The sequence below is a fragment of the Mus caroli genome, chromosome 12 (assembly GCF_900094665.2).
Source record: "Mus caroli chromosome 12, CAROLI_EIJ_v1.1, whole genome shotgun sequence".
In the NCBI taxonomy this organism is placed as follows: Eukaryota; Metazoa; Chordata; class Mammalia; order Rodentia; family Muridae; genus Mus; species Mus caroli.
In genome coordinates, this window is record NC_034581.1 from 111,774,130 (window position 1) to 111,801,920 (window position 27,791).

Here is a 27,791-nt window from a genome sequence, read left to right on the forward strand (position 1 = left end):
CCTCTAGAGGTCTGCCCCTATGGTAATTGACTATAGGTGATTCCTAAGGTGCATAGGTCAGGGAAGAGCAGAGATGACCCACACTCCGCTCCCCTCAGTTCATGCCAGACATCAAGCTCCTGCACAAGGTAAGACAATGCTTGGGCTGTGAGAGACATCATGCACAGGGTCACCAGCTGGGGTAGAAGCAGGGCATGAAGGAGAGGGAACATCTAACTATGAGCAGTGATCCAGAGTACTAGTTTAGAGAGATAGCCTGTAGTAACTGTGTCTGTTCCATCATGCAAAACCCAACTGCCAAATTTCCAGACCATCCCATGTGGTAGTATGTACCTATAGTTCTATCTATAGGAGGTAGAGGCAGGTTATTGAGTTTAAGGCAAGTTCATGCCACATAAGGAGCCCCCCTCTCAGTGATCACACACACACACACACACACACACACACACACACCACAATTATCTCTATGTATTACTAGGCAAGGTAGTGCATACCTGTCATCTCAGAACTAAGAAGGATAAAGCAAAAGGATTAAAGATTCCAGGCCCATATGAATCCCATCATGGGATTTTTGCCTTCAAAACAAACAAAAGCCTAATCAACCAAACAACAATAAAACCCTAAAACAAAGATCTTCCAAGTCATGACATATTATCCCAGTTTTATTGATTCACCACTGTTCAGAGGCCAAACTCACAGGGCAGGAAAGTAGCAGGTACACAACTGGCTAGTGAGTCTCCAAGGCACCAGTGTGTGGACTCTGCAGGTGTACCACAAAGATGGCAAGGAGGTCAGCAGTGGGTATGCAGAGCTTCTGCAAGGTAGCAAGAACAGTGAGTCCTTGTGGTTCATACAACTGTATATGTGAGTTATTTCAGATGTGTGTCAGGTTCATGGTCATTCCTGGGCACACAGAACAAACACTGGCTGTCAATGTGCATGTCCCCAGCTGACGCTAAATGAGGAGGCACAGTCTGTACTTGCATGATTTTATCTAGTGATTTGCCAGTTTAAGAATAGCTTGGGCATGATGCTGAAGAGCTGACGAGCTTCCTAGCACTCATGGAGAAAATTTGCATGTCTTCAATGTTCTGTTTAGGCTGTGAGTTTGATTCTGATCATTCAATAGTGTAGATTGAATGAGGTGGATTTGAACCCAAATGTACACAAAAGTCTATGTAACCACCACACCTTGGCTTGAGCCCCAAGAACCTGGACTACTTCCTGGGGACAGTATCTCAGCAAGTGTTCACCATATCCAGCGACTTCAGAGGAACAATGCTCCCAGGGATAACGAGATTGCCCGTGGTGTGTTCTCAGTAATTATCACCAACTCTGAAGGAAATTTGGAAGTCAAAGAACAAACAGTGCCTTTGTTTCCTAGTTGCACCTGGGCATTTCCTCTGACTCAGTGCTCAGCTTTCTTCCTGTCAGGGAATTTCCCTAACTACACAGCAGTTCTGAGCTTTCTCTTGCTTCTATGGGGTGTGCAGTATGTCATGTACATATGTGACCTGCTATTGAGCAGTAAGTCTTTAACTGCAAAGATGCTCAGGTAGGAACCCCTCCCCCACCCATGCTGAACTTTTGACTGTCTTACTCTTGTATAGGTCTTGTCCAGACAACCACAGCCACTATAAATTCATGAGTGTAATGCCCCCATGGTATCCAAAAGATACCATTTCACATCCATTTTGCCAACTTCTGGGCCTTACAGTCTTTCCTGTCTGTCTTCTGCAATGTTCCCTGAGCTGTTTGGTGAGGAGCATGTTATAGATGTTTCATTTAGGACCAAGCCCTCCACAGTTCCCCATACTCTGTATTTTGATCAGTTCAAGGTCTAGTCATCAGCATCCACTGAGGAGCCTGTAAACTTAGAATTTGTGACCTATAGCTTGAGGACTTGCTTATTCTGTACATTTGGATGTCAGAGTCAACTGACTTGCAGTTCAGGACATCCCTTGCTGTGCTAGACTCTAAGAGTGGAACAACCCAGGTAGCTGCTGCACAGGATATCAGAGCAGCTACCTGGGTTGTTCACAGTTAGATCTGTGTGTGACAACAGAACTAACTTCCCATGAGGTTTGATAGCTATGGCTACTTCTTAGAGAAGATTCAATGGTTTGATTTGTTTCTGATGAGAGATCAAACATTGTGTGAGCCAGAGTGAGTGACTTTGGAATGATAGTTGGCCCAGGAGATCCTAGTACAGGTAGATGCATCACTGTTTCTGTCCCAAGGTTCACTGTCAACATTACCAAAGCAGATTCCTTCTCGGGCTCTGCAGATCATCTTGCAATGACCCTTACTCACTGAGCATTTCAGTCTGGCTCTTTTCCTTTCCTGAAGACCCTTTGCATTCTGAGCAAGTCATTTGGAGTACCTCAAAAAATCCCATGGAATCTGATCACACCAACTCAACCAAGGAGGCTCCTCAGGGATGATTTTCTAAGTGAGTTGGTTCTTCGATAGATAGGATGTAGGGGTGCCCCATGTCTTTAAAACCATAAATGCCATGTTGGCAAAGGAGCAAGGTGATCTCTGGGTTCTATGTAGAACCAGTGATTGTAGGCACCAGAGGCATAGCTTCGCAACAAAGAAACTAGGCCACTTCCTAGGCTAATCATTCTCTACTTTGTAAGCATTGTATATAACTAACCAGCTGTTGGACAACATGGAGCCAAACACCAGGCACAAAGTACAGAAGTCCATGTCCTTGGTTTCTCCTGAGCATGCAAGGCCAGTTTCTTTTTTCATGAGCAAAACCCACACAGAGATAGTATCTATGAAACCTGTTCCTAAATGTCCGATGTCATTGCCTAGGATTCATGTGACATTTTTGTCTGCCTAGGTGCTAGACTTTGACTAGGGGATTTTTGGGTACCATAAGGCTCATTTTCAGTGACATTGGCCCTCATTGATGGATACTTTGCACAAGTTTCCTAGAGATATTAGGAAACCATAGTGCCCAGTCTTGGAGACTGCTATGATGGAAAAGCCCATGAGGTCTGAGAATTCAGAGCAGATTCAGCTTTGAGCCCAAGTCTCAGACAACCATCTACCTTAGTTATTCCCAGACATGGTGAAAAGAGAGGCACCTCAGAGGGGAGCAGTCAGCATTTGGAGACTGTGTCTGGTACTTTCCTCCAGAGTCCTCAGCAAATGTGTCCAATAACTTCCTTGCTTCCTTCCGTCCTTCCTTCCTCCCTTCCTTCCTTCCTTCTTTCCTTCCTTCCTTCCTTCCTTCCTTCCTTCCTTCCTTCCTTCCTTCCTTCCTTCCTTCCAATCCCTTCTGGAGATACAAAGTCAAGAATTCCTTTGAGCTGTGTGTGGATACAGGCAGCAGTACATCCCATCCAGTAGGAATAAGAGCTGATGCTGAGGATCATCTTCCAGATGATATCTGGAGCCCCTGGGAGCCATTCCCAGACAGGATGACTTCATACTCTGACACTGTTTTCTCATAGAGCTGGTGACATGAGACTTGAAGGAAGGGATCCAAGCTACCCAGAGTACCCTGGAGTTCTGAGGAGCTGATTGCTATGGACTCTGGTGTCATCTCCCAGCAGCTCTAGGTGTGGCTGCTGTAGCTGGGCATTTCTTGTATAAATAAGGACATTGTCAACATCAGCAGAATTCTAGGCTTAAGTGTCCTGACTCTATCACAAGTTAATCAGTCATCCATCATCGAATGGGTAAAGACCCAAAACAATTAGCCCAGTGCTTCCCAGAGCTGATGACCCAGCTGCAAAGCTAAGAATCGTCAATGGTTGCTTGTGTAAATGTCTTGTGATCCATTTAAGCACTAGACATCAAATGTTCATGGGTGAAGTACTTTCTAGAAGGTGTTAGAAGAGAGAATTTATCATTGTTGGTGCTTACTTGGGTAAATATGAAAAGAACTGAATGAGTCATGGAGAGGTGATTGGATGTGACATGGTAAGGAAGAAACATGTCCATGCATGTGTACTGATGTGAATGAAACCACTTGGTCTGAAAGGCCAGGAAGGGTACTGGATGGGTTCCATCTAAGAGGCAGAAGGGAGAGTCCATGGACAAGGACATATATGGGGACAGTTCATTGGCCTGAGCAAGGTCATGGCAGCCACCCTTGTTCCAATATCAGCACCATAGTGGCTGTTCTCTAAATTCTCAGAAAGGAAAGCTAAACAGAGGTATTTCTTAGGTTATGTCATACAGTGAGACAGATTTAGACTAGATGACCAGTATTTCCAGGGATTTTAACAGAACTTGGGCTCTCGATGTTTATGGTATAAGAAGCAGGAGGGTGGCACTCCTCAGAGAAGATAACTACTCAGCACACATCTTACTGAGCCCAAAGTGATGCTAGGTTGCTGGAATGGTCATTTTCTGTCTTGTAGGAAGACAGCTTCCAGCTCCAGAGTGCTGAGGCCCTGGGTTGACTGGAGAGTGTTGAGTCTGAAAATCCAGAGGCCGAGATGAAGATAGTTGATGAAGATGAGCCCACAGCTAAGTGTAAGGCTTAAAGAAAGGTTCAGGGCCAGAATCTTGGTGTGACTCTAGGTGAGGGCAAATGGCAGCCAAGTCTGTCCTGAGAGGGAGGAGGGAGGACAGGGCTGTATGTATGTGGTAGTTTCATTTCCATCAGCAGTTTTATTCTTTGACAAGAGTATGAGGCTGGTGTACAGAAGTTTGGTAATAAGGCAGCTGCCCATACCAGGACTTCCTCAGCTGCCATCTCCCACTACATGCTATTTTCCTGTTGCTAGTCTATCAGGAATTTGCCTTCAGAAGGCACTTAAGGTGTCCATTCCATGAAGAGTCTTTGGATCATTGTGGAGATAGGATTCACCTGCCTTCAAGAGTAGACCTTACATACCCAGTCCTGTGCTTACTGTATAAGTGTTCCTATATCACTAGGTTCCTCAGATGATTTCGACTGTAAAGTGATACATTTCTTCAAAACCATGTTAAACTTGGCATTTATAGAGCTACAGGCATTTTGATAATTCCTGCCTAGCAACTCCCTGACAGCAGCTTTTGTATTAAGTAGTTCTTAATGATGTGATGGGTCTTCAAGTGGCTCCTGCAGAAAGAAGTTTGAAAACACTTCTCCCCACTCTGCTCTTGACTCTTGTGCTCAAGACTAAGGTCCTTTCCCACAATAATTTCTCCTTTATGCTTGTAGAAATTCCTGTCTGCCATTATTGGATATGGGTATTTTTCTTTTAATGAGAATCCATCCCCAGTGCAATGGTGTGTGTGTGTGTGTGTTTGTGTGTAGGTATGTGTGTTTATGTGTGTGTATGTTTGTGTTAGTGTATGTGTGTATGTTTTAGTGGAAAGTAAAGTCAGCAATAGAATCACTAGAAATGAAAACAGAGCCTTAGTATCCAAGAGAAACACCATGAGGGATGGCAAAAGGCTACTTGGGGCCCCTAACCTGTCAGTGTTTTGGATCTCAAAGATGATAGGCAGCTCCCAGTGTTGATGTAGAAATGACCTTGTTCCTAAATGATTTTTTTTCCAGAGTTTCGGGACCAGCAGTGACCTTCAAAGTAAGTGCCAACATCCAAAACATGACAACTGCAGATGTCACCAAGGCTGCAGGTAAGGCTGTCTCTTCATGTGTGTGTGCACATATGCACACACACGCATCCACACACACACATGCACATGAATGCACATGCATGCATATACACATATGCATGCACACATACATGTACACATGCATGCACATACACACATCTGCATACACACATGCATACACACACACACACACACGTGCACACACATGTTCACAGCCGTTCATGGCAGAGAGGAGGCTAGATCTACACTGCCACTACTGGCCAAGTCAAAGGTGGCATGAGTAGGGTTAAGCCTAGCTAAGCCTCCTCCTTTGGTTTCTCACTTGATGCTTGGCTTCTGCTAAGCGATCTTGCTACATCATCTGAGCTGAGGAAGAGAAAAGCAGCTTTGCAAAGTGAGGGCTGGTATCTGTAGCTTCATGTGAGATGACTTTTCATTGCTATGTCAGCTGGGAGCACTCCAGCCTTGCTGCTGCCCCCATAGACCCATCTTATGGTCTAGAGGTAAAAGAGGACACAGTGACTTACAGACATGTTCAGGACATCTCTGAGACCTCTGTCCTGATAGACTAGGAATAACTGTGGTGATGCGATCAGGAATGCCATTGAAAAACGCCACTGGCTAGCTACTTGGAGAAGAGAAAGAGAAGAGAGCAGTTAGTACATCTTCTAAATATTCTCCGACTCACTGAGCACCCCTGCAAAGTGGCCTGTGAGTCTTGGTAGAATAGAAGATTCAGATGGCATAACACTGTTTGGAGTGACTTTTCTAGTATGTTTACACTTTAAGGCTGTTTCTGAGAGGCCAGGCTGAGGGTGAAGTCCCTGACATGGCAGAACACTGGTCCTCTTTAACCCTGTTCATTGCTATATCTGTGAATTATTTCTTGGTGAACCATAAGTAATTCTAAATGCCATTGTTCCTATTGACTTAGAAATTGCCTTGCTTCACTCTCCTCATGGTAGCTTCTTTGTCTTGGGATGACATAGTGTAGAACGTGCTTTGCTTTTACCTATGAGGGACAGACACATCCTTTATTTCTTCTGCTGTGAGTGCTGTTGAGTCCAACAGCGAACTCACAGGGAACTCCATGTGCTTGGATGTTCTTTGTGTTGTGATCAGGATAGCAGTCTGATTAGAAAAGCAAAGTGCTTAGGCTTCAAGAGTTGGCAGATCTGAGGTTTATAGGGTCATTTTGTTGTCTTGTCGTTAGGTGTGTAGAGCTATGATGTGCTGTGGAGGAATCCTGTGCCATTACTGCTACAATAGCTCAGGAGGTGTTCTGAAGATTCTGCAGCCCAAGAAGAAAGGAGTTAGGTTTCAATGGCTTTGGTCCCATGCTGACTTTAGGCTACCTCTTTCCTATGTGAACATCTGCTTCATGTGAGTGACAGCTGGTCACATTTAAGACCTTCCAGTTGTCTGAGGTTCACGCAGAGATGCTCCTCTGCTGTGGACAGGTCATCCCAGGACAGGAAGTGAGTTGGCTAGAAGGTTAAAGAACTATGAACAGATCAAATGGAACAGGAGTGCATGGGATTCTTGAAGAACTAACAAATTGAGAGTAATAAAAAAGATAGTCAAATCCAGTTTGTGCTTCCATGACTTTGTAAATCTGTGGCTTTCTACTAGAGAGAGATCAATCACCAACAGTCTTCTTATTTAAAAGAAAAACATCATGTTGTCAACACACTCATTCTCTTAGCCATACCTCCCTACTGGCTTTCTAGGGAGTACGGTTGGTTACCTCTGATCTAGTTTCTGGCCATTTCAATGTGTCCATGCATGTGTTAACTTTGAATTGAGGCAAAAATTGCATAGAAAGTTAAGCATCGAGTCTTGTCTATCAACAGGTCTCATAATGCTGACTCTGCCTACCTGCTGGGTTACATCTAGGAACATGCTAAAGGTGTTGAAAATGTATAGAGTTGCAAACATGTGTAAATGATATAAAAACAAGTACTCCTTTCATGTTTTTAACAATACCATCTTATTATGGATTGATGCAAGGCCGTATGAGAAAAGGATGCATAAAAGAAGATATTACCCCACATACAGCAAGCACACACTCCCACCCTCAAAGAGTCCTGGCTCCAGGGAGATCATGGATGAGCTACTGAGGACTAGCTCCAAGAGTGGGTCAAGAAGTAGAATTTTATCTCAAGATGCATTTCCTGGGCCCTTTAGTTTAAAAAGATCATGTGGAACTTTACCAGTGTCATCAAAAGCTTCCCAGTGTCTTACTGGGACAGACATACAGTGGGATGTCATTGTTGGTCCAGCTGTAAACATAACAGAGCCTTCTGTAGAAATGTCTGGGGTTACTATGGGCTACGTGAAAGCCCACTCAGGGTTTACATTGGTTTCCGTGGGACTGAGTGAAATAGAGACATCCTTTGTTGTTAGTGAAGGGAGGTATAACCCTGCTAACAGAACTTAAATTTATTTAGATAATTTTACAAAAAGTAATACAGAAATTAGTGAGTAGGTATACATTTAGTACCACATATATCCCCATCAGATACCTCATGGTGTTAACTGTGAGTGGCAAGTGCAACTGCTCTGTCATTTAGGTTCTCTTCCTGTTCCTAGGTGATGGCTGTTTGGGAATTCTGCTCATTCATTTATTTTAGTACCTATTTGCTTCTTTGATTAAGCCATATTAATTATACAGAGCTAGTTGGGCTTCTTAGTGACATTTGCGTACATCTATATATGTCCTTTGATCATATGCATCCCATGACCTTCTCTTTCCCCTTCCCCACTGCTGCTCTACTCTAACAACCCACCTCTATTAGTACCAATTTTCAAAATACAGACTCCACACATGAGAGAGAAGATGAAGCCTATTGTCTTTTTCTCCTTCCTTCCTTCCTTCCTTTCTTCCTTCCTTCCTTCCTTCCTTCCTTCCTTCCTCCTTCCTTCCTTGTTCATTTTCTTCCTTGACTCCTTCCTTCCTTCCTTGCCTCCCTTCTTTGCCTCCTTCTTTCCTTGCTTCCTTCCTTCTTTATTTGCCTCCTTCCTCCCTTGACTCCTTGCTTGCTTACTTGCCTCTTTCCTTCCTTCTTTCCTTGCTTGCTTCCTTTCTTCCTTCCTTCATGATGTCAGTTATCACATTTTCCCCACATTTTTTATTAGTTGAGACTTTCATGCTCTGCGTTTTATATTCACCCCCTTCCAACTCCTCTCACATTTACTTTTTCTTACCTACGAAACATCTTGTGTTCTGCTTTTTCAAAACCCATCAAGTTCAATTTGTGGATATTCTTAAGTGTGGGTCCTCCCCTGAAGCATTATCAACCTACACCCTTAACAAAAATGGACTCTCCTCCTGGCAGCTATCAACAGCCAGTAGCTCCTCAGCTAGGGGCAGAGCTTTGTGTCCTCGCCTTTTCAAAAAGAAAATCCTTTCTTACTCTCATTTTTACTGGGGTTTTTTCCATAATTCTTAGTCCTTAGTCAACTTTTATATTCTTCTTTTCAAAAACAAAAGACTTACTCATCTAGAAGAGGGCAGTGCCTCTGTTTTCTCCTCTCTATGGAGACTCCACTCAGTGAACTGCCATTAGATTAGCCATACTCACCAGAATATGCTCATGCTACCAAGCCTTCATGATCCAAAGACAGAATCTTCCTACCAAAGTTCCTACTTCTACCTCATGAGGCTACAATGAGTAATAGCCACTGGGTATGTGCCGGGCTCATTTACTGACTGCCTACTTAGGAACCGCCTATTCCAAACTGGTCTCAGGAGGAAAAAATTCAAAGGCAAGATAAAATTGTTTTAACCATAACCACTAAAGGATTTTTAAAGCAGAGTGATACAGTCTGACTTGTATTTTTAATTCCTTTTTGGGGGGGGGATTCAAGTTGAGGCACATAAGATGTTAAGGGCCATCTACTGGGTGTAAGATGTAGAAGGTGAAGGGAAAGAGAAGGCAGATGAAATGCTCTGGATGAGGACTGGGCTAGGAGCAAGGGAGGTGACATGGGTGTGGTCAGGGATGTGGATGGGAGTGGCTCTGTGGATAAAGATGATTGCATGGAAGTGGACAGTGATGTGAATGAGGAAAATGACATTGGAGAGAACTGCAGAGAGTGGTAGCAAGATGACAGGAAGCTGGTTGGAGGGTAACATAGGGTAGAGTTCAGAGATCTCAGTGTATGACAGCAAGCAGTGCAAGGGCGGGTTCAAGTCCAACACTGCTCTCTTCATTTGTACCTAATGGGGTGTCTGTCATGGTTGGGACAGGAAGTGCTTAGTGATGTGTTTATAAAAAGATAAAGAGAGGGGGACATGTTCTATGGAGCTGTAGTGAGGTATGGGGAAAGGGGGTGCCTCTGTGGGCCCATGCTGAGGCATTCCTTCTCCCTGAGAGACCAGCCACATGATGGTATAGTATAGAAGAGAGTTTAGTAAGAGCATGGGAGGAGAGTTAAAAGGATAGTAGAGGCAGAGAAAAGCAGAGAGAGAGAGAGAGAGAGAGAGAGAGAGAGAGAGAGAGAGAGAGAGAGAGAAGAGAGAAGAGAGAAGAGAGAAGAGAGAAGAGAGAAGAGAGAAGAGAGAAGAGAGAAGAGAGAAGAAGTAGAGAAGTAGAGGCCAGCCATGAGCACATGGAGAGAGAAGGGGGGGGCGTGGAGAGAGGGTAGGAGCAGGAAGTGAAGAGCAAGAGAGGAGCAGGAGAGCAAGGAGGGTGCAAGCAGCCCCTTTTATAGTGAGTCAGGCACACCTGGCTGTTGCCAGGTAACTGTGGGGCAGAGCTTAGACAGAATGCTAACAATTAGAGATAAACCCACTGAGCAAAATAGAAAGTTGATTTTGCCCATGTTAATATTGGGGATGGATCTGGGAGGAGACACAGTATCCCCCAAAGGCTTTGTGCAGAAGCTTAGTCTTCCTCTTGTGTTGGTAGTGGGAGATGGTGGCATCTTCATGAGGTGACCCTAGTGGAAGGAAGCTGGGCCAATCACAAAACATCATTGAAAGTGACATTAGGACTCAGATCTCTTCCTCTTTTTATTTCCCAACTTCCTTGACGTGAATAGCCCCCTCTGCCATGTGCTCCTACCATGATGTACTGTGCTGCCACAGGCCCATAGCAGCAGACAAAACAATCTTACACCAACCCTGCTGAAACCGTGAGCCAAAACAGACCTGTCCTCCTCCTTAGTTGACTCTCTCAAGTGTCTCATTACAATCACAGAAAGCTGACTATTGCAGTTACATGTGTAAACAGGGACTCAGAATAGAAAATCATATTCTCCCCTACAGGCTTGGACTGATGTGTTAGGCAGGCTCTGCCTGAGGCAGTGTGCTGGCTAGTGTTTAATCAACTTGACACAGCTAGTATCATTTGGGAAGAGAGACACTCAATTGAGAAAACACTCCTACCAGATTGGCCTGTGGGCAAGCCTAAGAAACATTTTCTTGAATAATGATTTATGTGGATGGATCCAGCCCACTGCGAATGGTGCCACTCCTGGGCAAGAGGTGCTGGATGGTATAAGAAAGCAGGCTGAGCAAGCCATGAGGAGCAAGCCAGTAAACAACTTCTCTGGATGGGAGACTACAAGCTATTAAATGAAATAAACTCTTTAAAAAGCAAAAAACAAAAAAAACCAAAGTAGTACAAATTACCACTAGGACGGACAGTGACTGTAAGACTTATCCTGAATTCCTCCCCGACAACCTTAGGCTGCACATATATAAACAGTGTAGAATTGTGGTGTCAAAATACCACCAGGATAGGATGAAGATGGACAGGTAGAAGCAGGTGGTGTTCTGTGGCCCCTTGATGGTTTGTGGATGTTAATTGGCTCTCTTTGAACATCTTTCTTGCTCTTCGCCAGCAATTGGTGTCTCCCCTTCACTCCCATGACCTTAAGGGCCTGGTGTGTGTGTGTGTGTGTGTGTGTGTGTGTGTATGTGAGAGAGATACAGAGAGACAGAGAGACAGAGATACAGAGAGACGGGGAGATATAGAAAGACAGAGAGAGATAGAGAGACAGAGAGAGAGACGAGAGACAGAAACAGAGACAGAGAGACTTGAGAATGCCTGATTGGAGAGTTCCTGGCAATGGCCAGCATACAGTGACTAGAAGATGCTCCCAAGGGGCTGGGGCTGTGTCTGTAGAAGGGACCCTCATTAGCAACAGCAACTTCAAGAAGTTCTTACCTCACAGAGGCTCTCAGCAGAAACCTGCTCCTTCTTCACCTCACCCATCTTTAGCAGAGTCAAACCTGTCTTTTGTAGATTTGAGGTACCCCACCTGTGTCTTCACTGGCTGATCTTCATTTTCTGTTAATACACAAAGGGTGTGTCTGCTTTCTCTTATCCTCTTGGCTTAGTGATGATAGTGCCTTCACACCTAAGTGGGAGTAGCTTGTTCCAGAAACAGGGTCAAGCACTACAGAGTGACTTTGCATAGCTAATAAGTAGCTTCAAGATAACCTCTGGGGTGGGGGAAGATAAGGTATGAGCCTGTACACACCAGGTCAAGAAGGTCAAGATAAACATTTGGGGAGGAAGGCAGGATATGAGCCTATACACTAGGTCATCTTGCAGTCTCTCTCACAGGCCAGCTTAGCAGACTGACTCTGAACAGGGGGAAAGCAATGTCTGTCAAAAGCCTCCTTTGGGGAATTCTACAGATGTCAGTTCCCATGGCAACTAGATGAGGAGAAGGGAAAATAGGAAGCTTGCTCTGAAATCTGGCTTCAGCTTCAAGCCCCTCATCATGGGCTCACCGATGGCCTCAGCAGTGCCTGTGAGCACTGATGCCTGCTTGTGGTCTCATCTCCCACTGTCACTGAGCCATTGCCTGACTCTCTGATGCTTCAGGCCAGGCTATGTGGGGCCTGAACTATCCCAAACACAACATGGATGACTGTTGGACTTTAAGGACAACAGACCTTCCCTACTTTAGAGCTTGGGATTTCCCCTTGTCCCTTTGCTGCCCTCCCCCGCCCCCAGCCCTTTGTGCAGCTTTCCTCAGCCTAACTCCACTCCCTCTGCCTGGGCTACCTTCCTGAAACCCCTCTGCCAGAGTCCAATTCCTGTAGCCCCCTCAGCTGGGGTCCCTTTCTATAGCCCTTCCCCACCCCCTCAGCCCAGCTAGCAGGCTGTCTCCAAGCAGAGGGAAGCAGTGTCTGTAAAAAGCCTTCTTTAGGGAGTTCTGCAGATGCTGGTCTCCATGGCAACGAGATGTGTCTCATGGACCAGGAACAGGGAAACTGGCCTCATTGTTCTCAGCCCTCTTTGATGTCCTCACTGTGGTTTCATGGCCACTAAGGCTGCTAAGGTGAAGCTGGGGAGGAGATAGGATTTGGAACCTCCATTCAAAGCCTCAGTCCATGTTTTGGCCACTGTGTGCCCCTTTTCCTTTCAGTACTGAGTGATTTAGGAAGGAGCCGACCTGAGAGCGCACAATTTGAATTCTATAGGACTTGGGTGAAACTGTTGGTTGTCATTGGTGGCCTAACTTTGACTGGCATCCCACAGGACATCTAGAGACCAAGAATGCAAATCACCATAGAGAGACCAGACATTCCTGTCCTCCCCTCACAGGAGGGGGAACTGCGGTGCAAAGGGGATTAGGAGAATGGCAATGTGTGTTCACTAATGGGGTGGGCCAGTTGCATCACACACCAAAGTGAGACCTTTCCCTGGACTTCCCTCATGGGGGGAGCCTGTTGACACTAGAATTGGGTTGTGAAGATGGACAAGGGCAGTGTCATCATACAGAATTATCATGTTGTCCAAGGGCAGTAGAGAGGGATGGTTCTAATCTGTGCTGCACACCAACTCTGATTAAAAGTGGCTGTACAATCATTCCTTTTAGACCCGAAGACAGTTTTCACTTTATCAACACCTTGTCTCATTACACTTGCAAAGGCAGCAGGTTTTCAGTCATGGTCTTTAGAGAAAGCATTCACACGGCACACAAAGTCTTACAAACAAGTGATCCCCATCTTCGCTGCTCTTGACTTCTCCCACTGCTGCTCAGAATTGGTTCAGGCTGCTGCAAAAGAAGTCACTTGATATGCACTCACTGATAAGTGGATATTAGCCCAGAAACCTAGAATACCCAAGATATAACTTCCAAAACACAAGAAAATCAAGAAGGAAGACCAACTCGTGGGTACTTCATTCCTCCCTAGAATANGGAATAAAATATCCATNGAAGGAGTTGCAGAGACAAANTTTNGAGCTAAGACGAAAGGATGGACCATCCAGAGACTGCCCCACCCAGGGGTCCATCCCATAATCAGCCACCAAACGCAGACACTATTGCATACGCCAGCAAGATTTTGCTGAAAGGACCCTGATACAGCTGTCTCCTGTGAGGCTTTGCCAGTGCCTGGCAAATACAGAAGTGGATGCTCACGGTCATCTATAGGATGGAACACAGGGCCCCCAATGTAGGAGCTAGAGAGTGTACCCAAGAGTGGAAGGGGTCTGCAACCCTATAGGTGGGACAACAATATGAACTAATCAGTACCCCCAGAACTCGTGTCTTTAGCTGCATATGTAGCAGAAGATGACCTAATTGACCATCATTGGGAAGAGTGGCCCCTTGGTCTTGCAAACTTTATATGCCCCAGTACAGGGGAAAGCCAGGGCCAAGAAGTGGGAGTGAGTGGGTAGGGGAGCAGGGTGGGGGGAGGGTATAGGGGACTTTTGGGATAGCATTTGAAATGTAAATGAAGAAAATATCCAATTGAAAAAGAAAAAAAAGGAAGTCTTTGATCTTTCTGGTTAGAGTGAAGAAGGTGTTTGTGTTTGACTGACTGATGATGCTCTTAACATTTGAGCTTTGACATTGGACATGTATCCACCTCCTTTTGGGGTTCACTCTTCCAGGGTTACTTCTGAGTACTAATGACATATATACATGTAGGCTGTCCTTGGACCTACAGAATAAGGCCCCACTGGGGAGGCAGAGCCTAGCCGCTGGAGGTCTCCTGCAGAGAGGCCTTCTGCTTCACTCTGAAGTCATGAAAAACAGGAAGATAAAGTTCAGCCTCTGTAGTTGGCCTAGGGGCTCTGCTATGGCTGCCTCTACCCAAAGGCACACAGTGGCCCCTTTATGAATACAGCCATGCATCCTTGCATCCACCCTTCCTGTGGTCTTCACAACCCTCAGATCTTATCTTCCCTCTCTGTCTGCTGCTTCTTTGTCCAGCTCTTCTCTAATCCAACTCCATAAGAAATCTGATATGCAGTTAGAAGGGTTTCCCTGACCTCTCGGCTTTTTGTGGCCCATATCTTCATCATGTCCTGTCCAGAAAACTGAACAGCAAGCGGTGGCTCTTGGGCTCTACTAGCAGCTGTTGCTTTAGGAAGTCAGGCCCAACACTCTTGCTGTATATCTTATCATGGGCTGTGCTCTTGGTAGAGCTTTGAGATTTACAGGCTAAAGGGTCCGTGAAGCCCAAACATTTACTTTCTGGCCAGTCATAGAAAATACCTGGTAGACCTCTCAGATCAAATACAGCACCCTCTAAGTAAAAGAGGCGGACAAGGTGCCCTCCTCTTGTAAAATAGAGAATGAAGCTGTTTGGGGGAAGTAGTTATATTAGATAAGACTATGATATCTATTCTTGGTTGTTTACTTGACTACATCTAGAACTGACCAAAACCCAAAAAATGGCTCTACACATTGGGGAGAGATTTTGGCTTAATTTGAAGCAGGACAATCTATTTCATTGAGATGGAAAGACATATCCTTAGTCCAGATATTTTGAGGTGAGAATATCCACCTCTAATCTAATCTGGGACACACCTTCTACTGGAAGCCTATATAAAGGTCTCTCTCTCTCTCTCTCTCTATATATATATATATATATATATATATATATATATATATATATATATATATGTATCTTCCTCCCTCCCTACCTCCTTCACTGGTGTTAGTGGCTACTTCTTCAGGATTCTGGCATAAACTGAAGACCAACAGAGACATCTAGCTTTGTGGACTGAACAATTACTGAGTTCTTGGACTTACTTTGTTTTTGTTTAACTTTATTTTTTGATTCTCTGTGAATTTTACATCATGCACCCCCAATCCCACTCATCTTCCCATCCCTTCGTACTTACCCTCTGCCCTTGCAACCTCTCCTGCAAAAGAAAAAAAAATTCTCATTATGGAAACTGTAGTGTGTCACAAATGTGTCCTACAGTATACCCTGTTGTCCACACTTTTTATTTTCAATTTTCATTGCAATGACTCATTGGTCTGGCTCTAGGCCTCTGACTTCTGCTATGCTCTCAATACTTGATCCTCACTGGGACTCCTCTCAGATATTCTGTTGTTGCCCTGTGTCATGGAAGACTTGCAGCTTTGGATCTGTAGGACAGGCTCTTCCACATGGTCTAGCAGTTCATAGATGGGGTAAATGTTGGATGGGCCAACTCAAAGCCCTGGGTCTGGGCCAGGGTGGTAGCAGAGCTGGTCAGCCCACCAGCTCTCCTGTACCCACACTACTTGGGCAAGCTGTCCAGTGCTGCCCCAGCTAGCTTGCCCAATGCCTCAGCAGGCAAGAGGCAGAGCTGGCTCTCCTGCTCTCATGCCACTGGAGTAGCATGGGACTCATACGTAAACAGAGGCAGCAGAGGAAAAGTCTGCATCTACTTAAGGTTAGAAAGCTTCAGCAGGCTATTTTCCTAGGAATCCTTTCAGTGAGAGCTCATTCAGCCTTGTCTGAAGGAAAGGCTTTCAGGAACCAAAAAGCCTCCTGGTTTTCTTATTCTAAGACAATGCACACCAAGACAATGGCATTTCCTATGCACGAGGTGATTTCCATTTTTATATGCAATTGCTCTTATTTTAATAGAAGTCAGATTCCTTTTATCTGTAATTAAATCCAGACTATGTTATTTGTTGAAGGTCCTCATGGATGTTTGACTTTATTATCCTGAGACTGAATGGGTAAAATAGTTCTGAGCCTCCTGTTAGTAATTTGACTTACCATCCACTTTCTGTGAAAATAAATCCCCAAAGGCAGGCAGCTTGATCTGACTCTGAGTCTCCTACAAACCCCAGGCCACACTATCTCCAAGCACAATCAGATGTGTTCACCTGTACACACCCCCACCTCTCAGCTTTTCTCTGTCAGGGCTCAATGACCTCTTTGGAAATCTGTGTCCAGTCTTCTCATTCTGGAGATAACCCAAGCTTTGCACTGATTCCTGTGCACGTTCCAGGAGGATTCTTTGGTACTGAGTTCCTTGGCTTTTGTGAAGTGCTGGACACCAGGAGGAAGCTCATGGGCACCTATGTATGCGATCCTCCCATTTGCCAGTCGAAAGCTCTTTGAAAATTTGGATCGTGGGTAGCTGCAGATGACAATGTGACAATGAGGAAGCCTTTCCGCATCAGCTTTCCTCTTGTTCTTGATGGCCAGTAGGCTTACACACAAGTTTGTACTCACTTCATAGCCTGTCACATGGGAGAGTATGCTGGTGAGTGTCTATAATTTTTTTCCTATGTTTCCTCGTTTTTCCCAACTTAGCCCTTTGTTGTGTGTGTGCATCATGGCATGGTACACAGGCTCTTGGGAAAACCTCAAAACCCATTTTTAGTAGGAGGTGGAACAGCTCTTGCCCATTGCCTGAGCCTCAGCCTTTCCACAGTGATATACTGACCATTGGCTACTGTTCTGCCATGAAGAGAAATCATGACCAAGACAACTCTTATGAAAGTAAACTAACTGGTGCTTGCTTACAGTTTCAGAGAGTTGGTTCATTATCATCATGGCAGGGAGCATGGCAATAGGCAGGCGTGGTGTAGGAGAAGTAGCTGAGAACTATAACCTGATCCACAAGCAGAAAGTGGGAGACTAGGCCTAGCATGAGCATTTGAAACCTCAAAACCCACTCCCAGTGACACACTTTCTTCAAACAAAGCCCACATATGTGCCAGGCTGAGAATGTCTATGGGCCAAATTTCCTATGGGTGTGTATTCAAGCATGCACAATAGTCATTGTGTTCATGTCATGGTTACCTTCCAGGGTTGTCTGCACTCTCTTCTGATATGTTTCTGGTCATACATACAAGGTCTCAGGGTATAAAGACAGGAAGAGGATCTATGCCTTTAGCACAGACTGGAGTCAGGTAGGATAGAGATTGGATCCTCATCTCTTATGCACACAAAGATTTGAGTAAGTTGTATGGTTTTCCCAGACTTATTTTTCCCCACCATATGTAGGGTGATAGCCCTCCCCCGTGTAAGGTCATCTAAGATCCTCTGCTAGCCAAAGGTTTGGTGCCCGTAACCACCACTGCAGCTTTCACATTTGGCTGGTTGTCTTTGTAGCTCCATCATGGTTACCACATTTGAGCAGGGGCCAAGCCTTCAATCCCTGTTCAAGCTCTCAGCCATGGGAACAATGACTGTTCATACTCAGTTCTGCCTTCTCTGAGTGTGTCACAGTGTGGGATGTGTCCTTCTTCTAGCTGGGAGCATCTGTCATGTCAGATTGTCACATCTTCACATTGTGTCATTAGCTACCATTTCTGCTTGTCAAGAAAAGTGGAGTTGGTCACTTCTGCATGGAAACATTCTACGGTTGGCTGGCTTATGCTCTGATAGGCATGCAAACCTTTGTATTATGATGTAATGACAGGTTAACAGACTCTCATTGAGACTCCGCTCCAAGCCCTCAGGTATGACCCCCTCAGAAGTCAAGTGTATCTATAGTGATATGTTCTTGGAGTAGAGGTGCAGGCTTTCTGGATGCCAGGGAAACAGACCATGAAGGAAAAAAAGTAAAACTTGGTTCAGACTGACTTAGGTACCAGTGCTGGTCAAAAGCCTCAAGATTCTGACACCAGTTCATTTATTGTAGCAATATTTAAGCACAGCACAGTCAGTTTTAGGGAAAAAGAAAGTTTTCTGATAACAATTATTTCAGTCCCATGAGTAAAACCAAACTTAAGACATGTTTACATTGAAGCTCCTTACAAAGTGCATATAGCTTCTTCCATAAGAATGGGTTCTCTTGACTTTGAAACAATGATCAAGATAAAGGTGTAGGGAGAATGACTGAGGTAAACATAATGCCTGTGGGAGTCAGGTTTGGCCTGGCCCTAAGATAACGAAGAAGTCACTTAGGCTGTTGTAAAGGATGAGTGACATCACTCATAAAGATGGGTTTTATGGCCTAGAAGTAATGTTCAGTGTTTGGAGCAGAGCAATCTTAGATAAGCAAGCATACAATCCTAGAGGATACTACAGAACCTGCCTCAACAGGTAGCAAAGGCCCACCAGGTTGTAAAGTACATTCCCCCAAGCATTCCAGGAGAACAGCCAAATATCTTCTCCCTTTGGAGAGAAAAGCTGCATGTTTAACTCCCCCTGGCCTCTCCAGTGCTTATCTGTGTGCAACAGGACTGTTTGCCCCCTACATGTTCTGACATACAAATGCTATTACCAAGGAGACCCCCACTGCCACCACAATAGCATGTGGGCCAGGTGTGTCAGCTCTCACTTGCCACCTCTGTCTCTGGACTTTCCCTGGGTTAACAGGTGCAATTCTGGACATCATTGTGCCCTCTGATCACACTGCAGCCCTGAGCTACGGTGGCAGTTGTTCTTCTCCTAGAGATGCCAGTGAACTTGATGAAGGTGGTATCAGTTCCTTCTCTGCAGAGGGTCTCACTGCAGGGGTCCTGTGTGGCACCCTGGGAGGCACATAGCAGCTCATCCCTAGTAAGTACTCAGTGGGAATCAGAGCTAGGCACTGTGAACTATGTGGGGGCATGACCTTGGCTTCATCCTTACATCCACATCCATTTTCTCTTGTGCTTAAGTGGTTCTTGGGTCAGCTGAGCACATGGGTAATTGCATAGGCAGACAACACATCCTCTGAGTGGAGTGGCTGGGCCAGCTTCCTCCCTCTAATTTGTGATGTGATGCCATAGGCAACTGTGACCAACTCTGCCCACCCAGCTCAGCCATGCTGCGCCAAGGGGAGCCGTGAGTGACAGGGAAGCTGTCATCCTGTCCCAGAGTGGGGAGAGTGCTCTCTAGTCAGCATGATGAGACCACTATGATTCATGCTACATTGTGGAAGGTCGGTTTGATTTAGGGAAATGTCAGATTGATAGAGTGTTCAGAAAGAAAAGCAGGTTATAAACACAGAGCTGGGAGTTCAGCCTTCATGCAAGCCTGCTCAGTAAAACGACAATACGCAAAACATGTTATTCAAGCAAAATGCTTCTAAAGGCCTGTCTTCTCTCCTTTGTCAGCCTTTCTTAACAAGGTTGATCCAGCCCCCTTTCCTACTGTTCTTTGCTTTGAAAATCTTACCAGTTCTCACACGTTAAAAAATATCAAATATAACATGGAAGGAATATGTACACAATGTTCTATGATAACAGCCAGTATTGCCTGTGGGTGAAACATGTCCCTAAGAAGCCATGCCAGGATCCTCATCCCTGACTTGTGATCGTGACCTCATCTGGAAACACTGGCAAGTATCATCCAGTTAGATTGAGCTCAGAGAACAGAGTCCTCACCCAATGTGGCTGGTGTTCCTACAGGAAGAAGAGTCAGAGAAAGCCCTGGGAGGACCTACATGCCTAGCCTCTGTCCTGGTGTGATAGTGCACACCATTTGGTTCATGAACAATGATGGTAGCTCTGTTTCCTTCTTTTTTATCCAGCCATAGGCAGCTGGTGACTGTGGGCCACATTGCAGCAAAGCTAGAACAGCCATGCTCTGCGGCCCCCGAACAAGATGCTTGTCATCTTGAATTCTAATGGGAGGAATAAGTGAGCTGAAAATCATCATGGTTGACACAGGCCCTGTTGTGTTTTATAAAAAGAAAAGAAGCCAGGGATATGTTTGGTGGAGGTACAGTGTGGTATGGGGGAAGGGGGTACCTCTGAGGGCCCATGCTGAGGCATCCCTTCCCCCTGATGTACAAGCCATATGACAGTATAGTATAGAGTTTATTTAGGGCATGAGGAGGATAGTAAAGACAGAGAAAGGGAGGGAGGGAGGGAGGGAGGGAGGGAGGGAGGGAGAGAGAGAGAGAGAGAGAGAGAGAGAGAGAGAGAAGGAATAGAGGCTGGCCATGATAATGTGGAGAGAGAGAGAGAGGAGGGGGAATGGGGAGAGACAGGGAAGAGGGTAAGGAAGCAAGTTCAAGACGAGAAGAGAAGAGAACAAGAAAGCAAAGAGAGGCAAATAGTCCCTTTTAGAGTGAGTCAGGCACACCTAGTTGTTGAAAGTTAACTGGGTGGGGGGGAGCCTAGAAGGAATGCCAACAGGCCCTGGAATTAGAATGTGGCCATATGAGATCTGTACCTTTATCTCACACTTCCATTTTATTTTCTTACAAAGCGCAGGCCTGCTACCCCATTCCTCATCACCCCGTCCAGCATGATTCCTTTTCCCGAGACCCTCATCCATCCAGTATCATTGGCAACACATGCAGCCAGGAGCAGATACTACAAAAGTTGCTACAGAAGCAATTAGGTGTCCCCAGCTCTTCTGGCCACAGGGATACTTGCCCTTACCAGGTCAGGTCACTGTTTCTTTTCTAACCAGGACACATAACTTACTACAAAGTATCCCTTTTCATGGCTTCAGTAAGGAAATTCTTGTGTACTGAGAATTTACAATGTAGCAATGTAAATAAGATAGAAAGAAATATAGGGGAGAGGTCACCCTCTGTTCCTGGATGGCGTGATAGTCTCTGCTAGAATTTAGTTTAACAGTGTCTTTGGAAGGAGTGATCCTTCTTGGTACTACGGGGGTATGTGTGTGATTTAGACACTGCCACAGAAGCTGAAGAAGCTAACAGTGCTGAGCAGCAGTTTAGGTAGATTCTATGAAGACCTTGAGGATTGTAATTTTCAGTGCACGGTCCCTAGGGACCCATGACCTCTCACACTGGTGGCTTTGGAAAGGCAGCTCTTGTCTCTGTTTACCTTCCAAGAAAATTGTTGCTCTCGGTTGTCTGTGTGAGCCCTACATTTTCTCAGCCAGTTGCAGAGGTGCAGGTGCCTTGATATTGCCTTGACACCTGTCACCCACACTGGCTGTCAGGTGATAATTAGAGGTCGGCTTTGTTTCTCTCACATAGACCAAGTATGGATCTGAAGCTTGCTGTTGTGGAGTTGGGAGGCCATTGTCTTGTGATCTCCCTGACTGTTTTAAGTCTCAGATCTATGGTGATGTTAGAGTAAGGAGGTAAATTGCATGACTCTCCCAGGCCTTCCCAGAGGGGCCAAGGGTGCCGGGTTTTCCTGAATTTCAAACCATACCTCTGTGATGCATGGCGAATGCACCAGGCAGTAATGCGCAGAATGTGGAGCTTTGAACCGAACACACATATAGATCTTGATGTGCTTATAAAAAGATAAACAGAGGGGGTATATGTTCTATGGAGATGTGGTGAGGTGTGGGGGTGCCTAAGCATCCCTTCCCCCTGAGAGACCAGCCACAAAACAGTATAGTATAGAATAGAGTTTATTCAGGGCATGGGGAAGGGAGTTAAGAGGGTAATACAAGCAGAGAAAGGTAGAGAGAGAGAGAGAGAGAGAGAGAGAGACAGAGAGAGACAGAGAGAGACAGAGAGAGACAGAGAGAGACAGAGAGAGAAACAGAGACAGACAGAGGGGGGTAGAGGAGTAGAGGCCAGCCATTAGCCTGTGGAGAGAGAGGGGGAAGAGAATGGGGAGAGAGGGGGGAGTAGAAAGGCAAGAGCAAGAGAGCAAGGAGGGGGCAAGCAACCCCTTTTATAGTGAGTCAGTCATACCTGGCTGTTGCCAGGTAACTGTGGGGTGGAGCTTAGAGATCTAATGGAAGCTGTGTTGAATGTGAACATAAGAGTTATCTCTACAATTGCCAGCTCTTTTGCACAAGGACATCCACTTATGCCTGAAATAATATGAAAACTCAAGAAGCAGCAACTACACCCCAGAGGTTAGGGAATCTGAGGGCAAGTGGTATAGAACTGGACTCTGAGCATTGACATGACTGTAGCAGAGAGTGACTGGGGTGGAGCAAAAAGGCATAAGCCTGGAGCCATAATCTCACCTTGGGCCAGCTTGTGGGGAGTCAGAAGGTGCCTAGGAGATGAGGGATTGGAAAGAGGGACCAGAGAAGGATAAAAGGCAAGAACAGCAGGCTCCTGGGCTCCCAAGCTGCCTGTGTTTACTCACACAAGGAGGAAGAGTATGTCCAGGCTGTGTGGGAGGACATCCTTCCAGCATCTCCTCAGCCCACTGCTGGACTTGGGTGAACCTGTGCAGCCACAATCCTGGAAGGAGGCAAGCAGCTGCCCTGTTACACCATGTACTATACCTGTACTCAGAACATTGACTGGGAAATTGAGTTTCCATCCAAATGTGTTCAGAAGGATTCCTCTTTGTAGGAACCGAGTAGCTACAGGACTCCCCTAAATCTCCCACGGTAGGTTTCAACAGTATTTAAACGAAAGGAAGCACATTTGTATGCATCTCTCTGGAACGTGCCTATTACGGCTAAATGCTTTTCTTTTACTGCTTTAAACAAGTTTAATCCCTTTAGTGTGTTTCAATAAAACACACCAGGAAAAGATGTCTTTTCATTTTGCATGATGTCTGTCCCTCCTCATGATGGCCCACATTTGATAGGAGATGCTCAGGTTGGTCTTAAATGTCTTTTCTACCTATCAAATACACTGTTCCTGTCTTTTCTATTCTCTGCTGAATGGCGAGAGGCGCCTCCGCTGCAGCAACCCACCTGGACTCGGCTGCAGGCTCTCCATGTCCTGTCAGTTTCTTGTTCCTGTCTACTCTAGTTGAAAGGGTTTTGTATAGTTTCCTTTGCTTTTCAATCCCATTTTGGCATTCAGTAGTGCAAGGTTTGCCTTTGAATATCCTTCATGGGTATCTGCAGGTCTCCCAGAATCAAAACCATAACAGCTGAGTTAATGTAATCCACTCATACTGACACCACTAGAGATGGAGAAGATAACCCCCTCCAAGAGGTGTTGGTGTGCACAGTAGCCCATAGACTAGTCTCTAGGAACAGGAGAGATTGGCTTGGGATCCAGGTTGAGTGGAGTCTTCTTCTGTCCCCAGGAAGATAACACAGGGATGGAGCCCAGTTGAGATGCAGATCTAAGTCTCTTCAGGCAAAAATGTGCACAAAACCCTGTGAGTCATTCTTAATGTAAATAGCCAAGCACATCATGGTCTCAGAGAAAGCAGAGGGCTCAAAAGGTGGTGAATGACTGCCACTTGTCACATGCAAGCGAGCACATGCAAGGGCAGAGTAATGACGAGCAGGAAACCTTTGTTTCCCCTGGAGGCCATTGCAGAGGCTGTAGATGTTCACATCCCATGAAGTCATCCATAAAGTCACAGTCACTGCTTTCTAAGAAATCCAATTAAAGCTTTCTATTTTTCTTTAACTTTCCCAATCCAATATTCATAGGTGGGTCTTTTGCTCTTTTCTAAAGAGAGGTTTGAATGAAGGATAAATTAAATAGCGTGTCAAAGAAGACCACTCCTGATAATGCCATGCATAATAAACATTAACACGCATTTTGAAAAAAAAATTTTCCTCCAGTAGCAGTCTTTGCCATATTAATTTAATCCTGCTGTCTAAGATAATGCAATCGCTTTGAAACAGTCTCGACTTGGGTGCACAGGGACTTTCTGGAGCAGAGGCCAAATTTCCGTCACCTGATGAGCTAATTGGACGTGGCAGCCTCCTGCGCAGATGGCCTCCCTTGTCAATAGCTTATCGCCGGAGACAAAGAGAGACAAATGTCTATATCCACCATCCCTCAAGCACGAGCCCCCTGCCTCCCACGCCCAATGCCATCAGGTAGTTGCCGTACATTTCCATCCAGGCTTTTGTGCGGGTGCTAGATGAGCTTGCAGAGCCATTACAGATGCGCCAGCCAGGCCTGCTTGTTTAAGTACAGTGTGTGTTTTGACGTGTAAATTTACATGAGGCATATTTAATCAGTCACAATGATATGCTAATTGGATTCCTATGTGAACTGAATAAAAAGCGTGCCCGAAGAAAGGTGAAGTGAACTTGCTACCAGCTGGGACACTTTATAATCAGTGCTGTGCGTCATTGAATGCCAGAGGGAGGGGCAGGTGTCTGCCAGGAAGGCACAATGGAGGAAATCCTGTTCTATGGGAATTCAGATCCGTGAAGCAGACGGCAATTTTTACTTGCAGTTACTACAGAAAGGTCCTCAGTGCTCCTCACACCGTAGACAGTAAGGGGCTCCATACACTGTACATGTCTAACCCTAACCACAATGGAGCAGTGGCTGGGAAGCAGGCTGTGTCTTTCTAATACTGGTTCTCACATGGGTAGAGTAAAGGAGCCACACTTGAGCAAAGTCTTACCCTTGAGCATTAACTGCCAAGCTCAGAGCTCTGAGGGGCCAGGCAGGACAGCATTCACACACACACACACACACACACCTTCATCCCACATCACACACTGTAGCACTGATAGCCTCTGGTTTCTCTGGCATGCTCAGGAAGCCAGGCATTGTTATCATTAGTCAGAAGGTAATGAGACACAAGCATCCAGGCCACCCCAGCCCCTATAGTGTGCTGGCACTTCATACCGAGTTGAGTTAGTCACATGGTCTTGGGCACATGCGTCCTGTGCCTGAGCATCTGGAAGAACAGTGGGTAGGTGAAGGACTCCAAGTGAGACAGTGGTGAAGACAAGGATCCCGCATAACTGGTACCAAAATGATGGAGCTGGAGACTCTGGTACTGCAGATGGCTGCTTGCATTCTCATGCTTGTGTGTGTGCAGAGTGGGGTGAGGGCATAGTTTCCAGTACACTCAGCAAGTCCTGGATGGGGAATAGGTAGGGTGAGCTAGCACAAGGGATGGAGTGACCTGGGCCTGAACTGAATCTGGCCCTTCTGTATAGAGAAAGCAGGCTCTGCTGATCCTGAAACACTGCCACAGAGAAGGGATGGCTGTGAGGACCGGTACCTTGGAGGGTGTGGAGTTGTCAGAACTCTGGAAGCCACTGCAGACAAGTTGAGAGGGTATGAGTCTCGGAGGGCGTCTGCGAGCCTCCCTGGAACAGGGCTGGGACTCCAACAGTAACCAGAGAACTTTGCAGAGGGTTCCGATGGAGATTCTTGCCGTGTAAAACACTGAAATTGAAAAGTTGAAGCTGAGGCTGTTTTATTTATGATGATAAAGCTGGAGGACACCAGGCCAAAGGCACCTTGAAGGAGACAGTTCCCACAAGTATTTTTGGTGTATAATAGGCTGAAGGTTTTATCCATGTCTGTATTATTCTCTATGTATTGTTATACTCTAATATTAGTCTTTTTATTTTTTTTAATTTAAAGAACCATTGTTTTAAAACATTAAAATCCCACGAAATTCACTAGCTGCTTCTTCTCTTTTCAAAGTAGCTCTAGCCACAATATTTAAACAGTGGCCCTTCTTCAGTCCACTTAGAAAGTATTCTAGCTTAGGCATCTTTCCAGAAATATGCTATCTCAGTAAACGTGTTTCTGTTACTCTTCATGATTGTCTTAACAAAATGAGGCTCATTAGCAATAGGTTGTGTTCCTAGATAAGCCTGTTCCTCTTTGAGCTTTTCCAAGACCTAAAGGTGATAACTCCAGCATAGCAATTATCAACCACCATTTGCCCCTCACGACATCCTTTGAGGGCCATCTGGCTGGGGTGGTAGAAAACAGTGAAGGTGGGGCTCTGTCTCTCAAGGAATTTAGACTTAAAGATCTATGAGGGGTTGAGTGTAAGTCCAGGCGTGGGCCTTCAGCACAGGTGCTGTGGGGAGCTACAATCCCTTGAAGACTAGCGAGAGCAGATGAATGAAGGCAGAGAGAGAAGAGAGGTCTTCTTCCCTTCAGATGTCACAAGGAGCTGAGGCTGAGGTGGCTGGGAAAATGAGGACAGCTGCATAGCCAAGAGGCGGGTTCAGTGCTTCAGGCCAATCTTCTGGGGAGAGATATGGTGATGGGCAAGACTTAGTAGGAGGACTGGGAAGGGAAGTGGTGGGAAAAGAGGCTCTGGCTCACAGGTCTGGTCATCTTTTTAAAATGTCAGTTTCCATGTCCATAAAACAATCATGATAGTGTCTACGTCTGATTCCATCCAGTCCAGGATGACTCAGATACAGTTCATGATGATTGAAAAATAGCTGCTAGACGATTGAAAAATAGCTGCTAGACACATGTAGGCAGTCACTATTAATATTTTCAATGAGTAGAATGTGAATAGTTGAATTTCCGATTCACTCTTTATCCATAGAAGCTTAAGTGTGATCCCTGAGACACACAGAAGTATCTAGTGATGGGTATTAAATCAGAATAAAATGACATAGTCAAATAGAGTGAAGTTGGCACCCAGGAAACTCAGCTCAACAAAGTGAACACAGCTGTGATGATGACAATGATGATAATGGTGGTGATGGGTGGTGGTGGTTGTTGATGGTTGTAGTGGTGATGGTGGTGTGATAGTGGTTGGTGGTGGTAGTGGTGATGATTGGAGGTGCTGACAGTGATGATGGTGATGAAGAGGATAATGGTGAGAGTGTGGTGATTGATGGTGATGATATTGTTGATGGTGATTTCATGACACAGACAATAACCGTGGTGATGGTGGTGAGTATGGTCATGATGGTGATAACAATGAGAATGGTATGAATGGTAAGATAGTGATCATGACGCTAAGGATAAAATGGTGCTTATGGCAATGTTGATGTAGTGATGTTGAAGGTAATGGTGGTGGTTACAGTGTTGCTGCTGATGGTAGGAGTGGGGGTGATGGTCAGGTGAGTTCCTGAAGACTGTTCTTTTTGGAAGTGCAAATGATTTAGACTAAGTTTTAGGGTCTTCTGCTTAGTTGAAATGAGGATACATATACCATAGTGATTCCTGGATTGTACAAGTTTCCAGTAAGGTGTAGAGTCTTCAAGCAGGGATGAGGGTCAGCATCTGTAGATGGTGGGCAGGACACTCACTGTTCCCTCCTGTTACTCCTCTGTGTTGCTTTTCCCTTGCCTCATGAAACGTGTACGTAGATACAGCCCTTCTGTTTCCAGTGCCAGTCAATCACCTTCTCCTTAACCAAAGTCTGCTTCGGACATTTCCTCAGTGGTTAGCATGTGAAATTATAGAATTCAAATGAAGTCATTTTAAATGTTCTTATCCTAAGCACTTCCTGGGGTTGCTTTGAGGGTTAATTAA

At 45.4% G+C, this 27,791-nt stretch overlaps 1 protein-coding gene across 1 annotated transcript in view; it reads left to right on the forward strand.

Annotated features, from left to right (window-relative positions):
- Ptprn2 (protein tyrosine phosphatase receptor type N2) overlaps window positions 1-27,791 on the forward strand; it is a 748,763-nt gene that overhangs the window by 366,466 nt on the left and 354,506 nt on the right. The window contains exon 11 of the mRNA XM_021179074.2: window positions 5,513-5,592. Coding sequence (XP_021034733.1) covers window positions 5,513-5,592 — 80 coding nt within the window. The remainder of the gene's footprint in view (window positions 1-5,512; window positions 5,593-27,791) is intronic.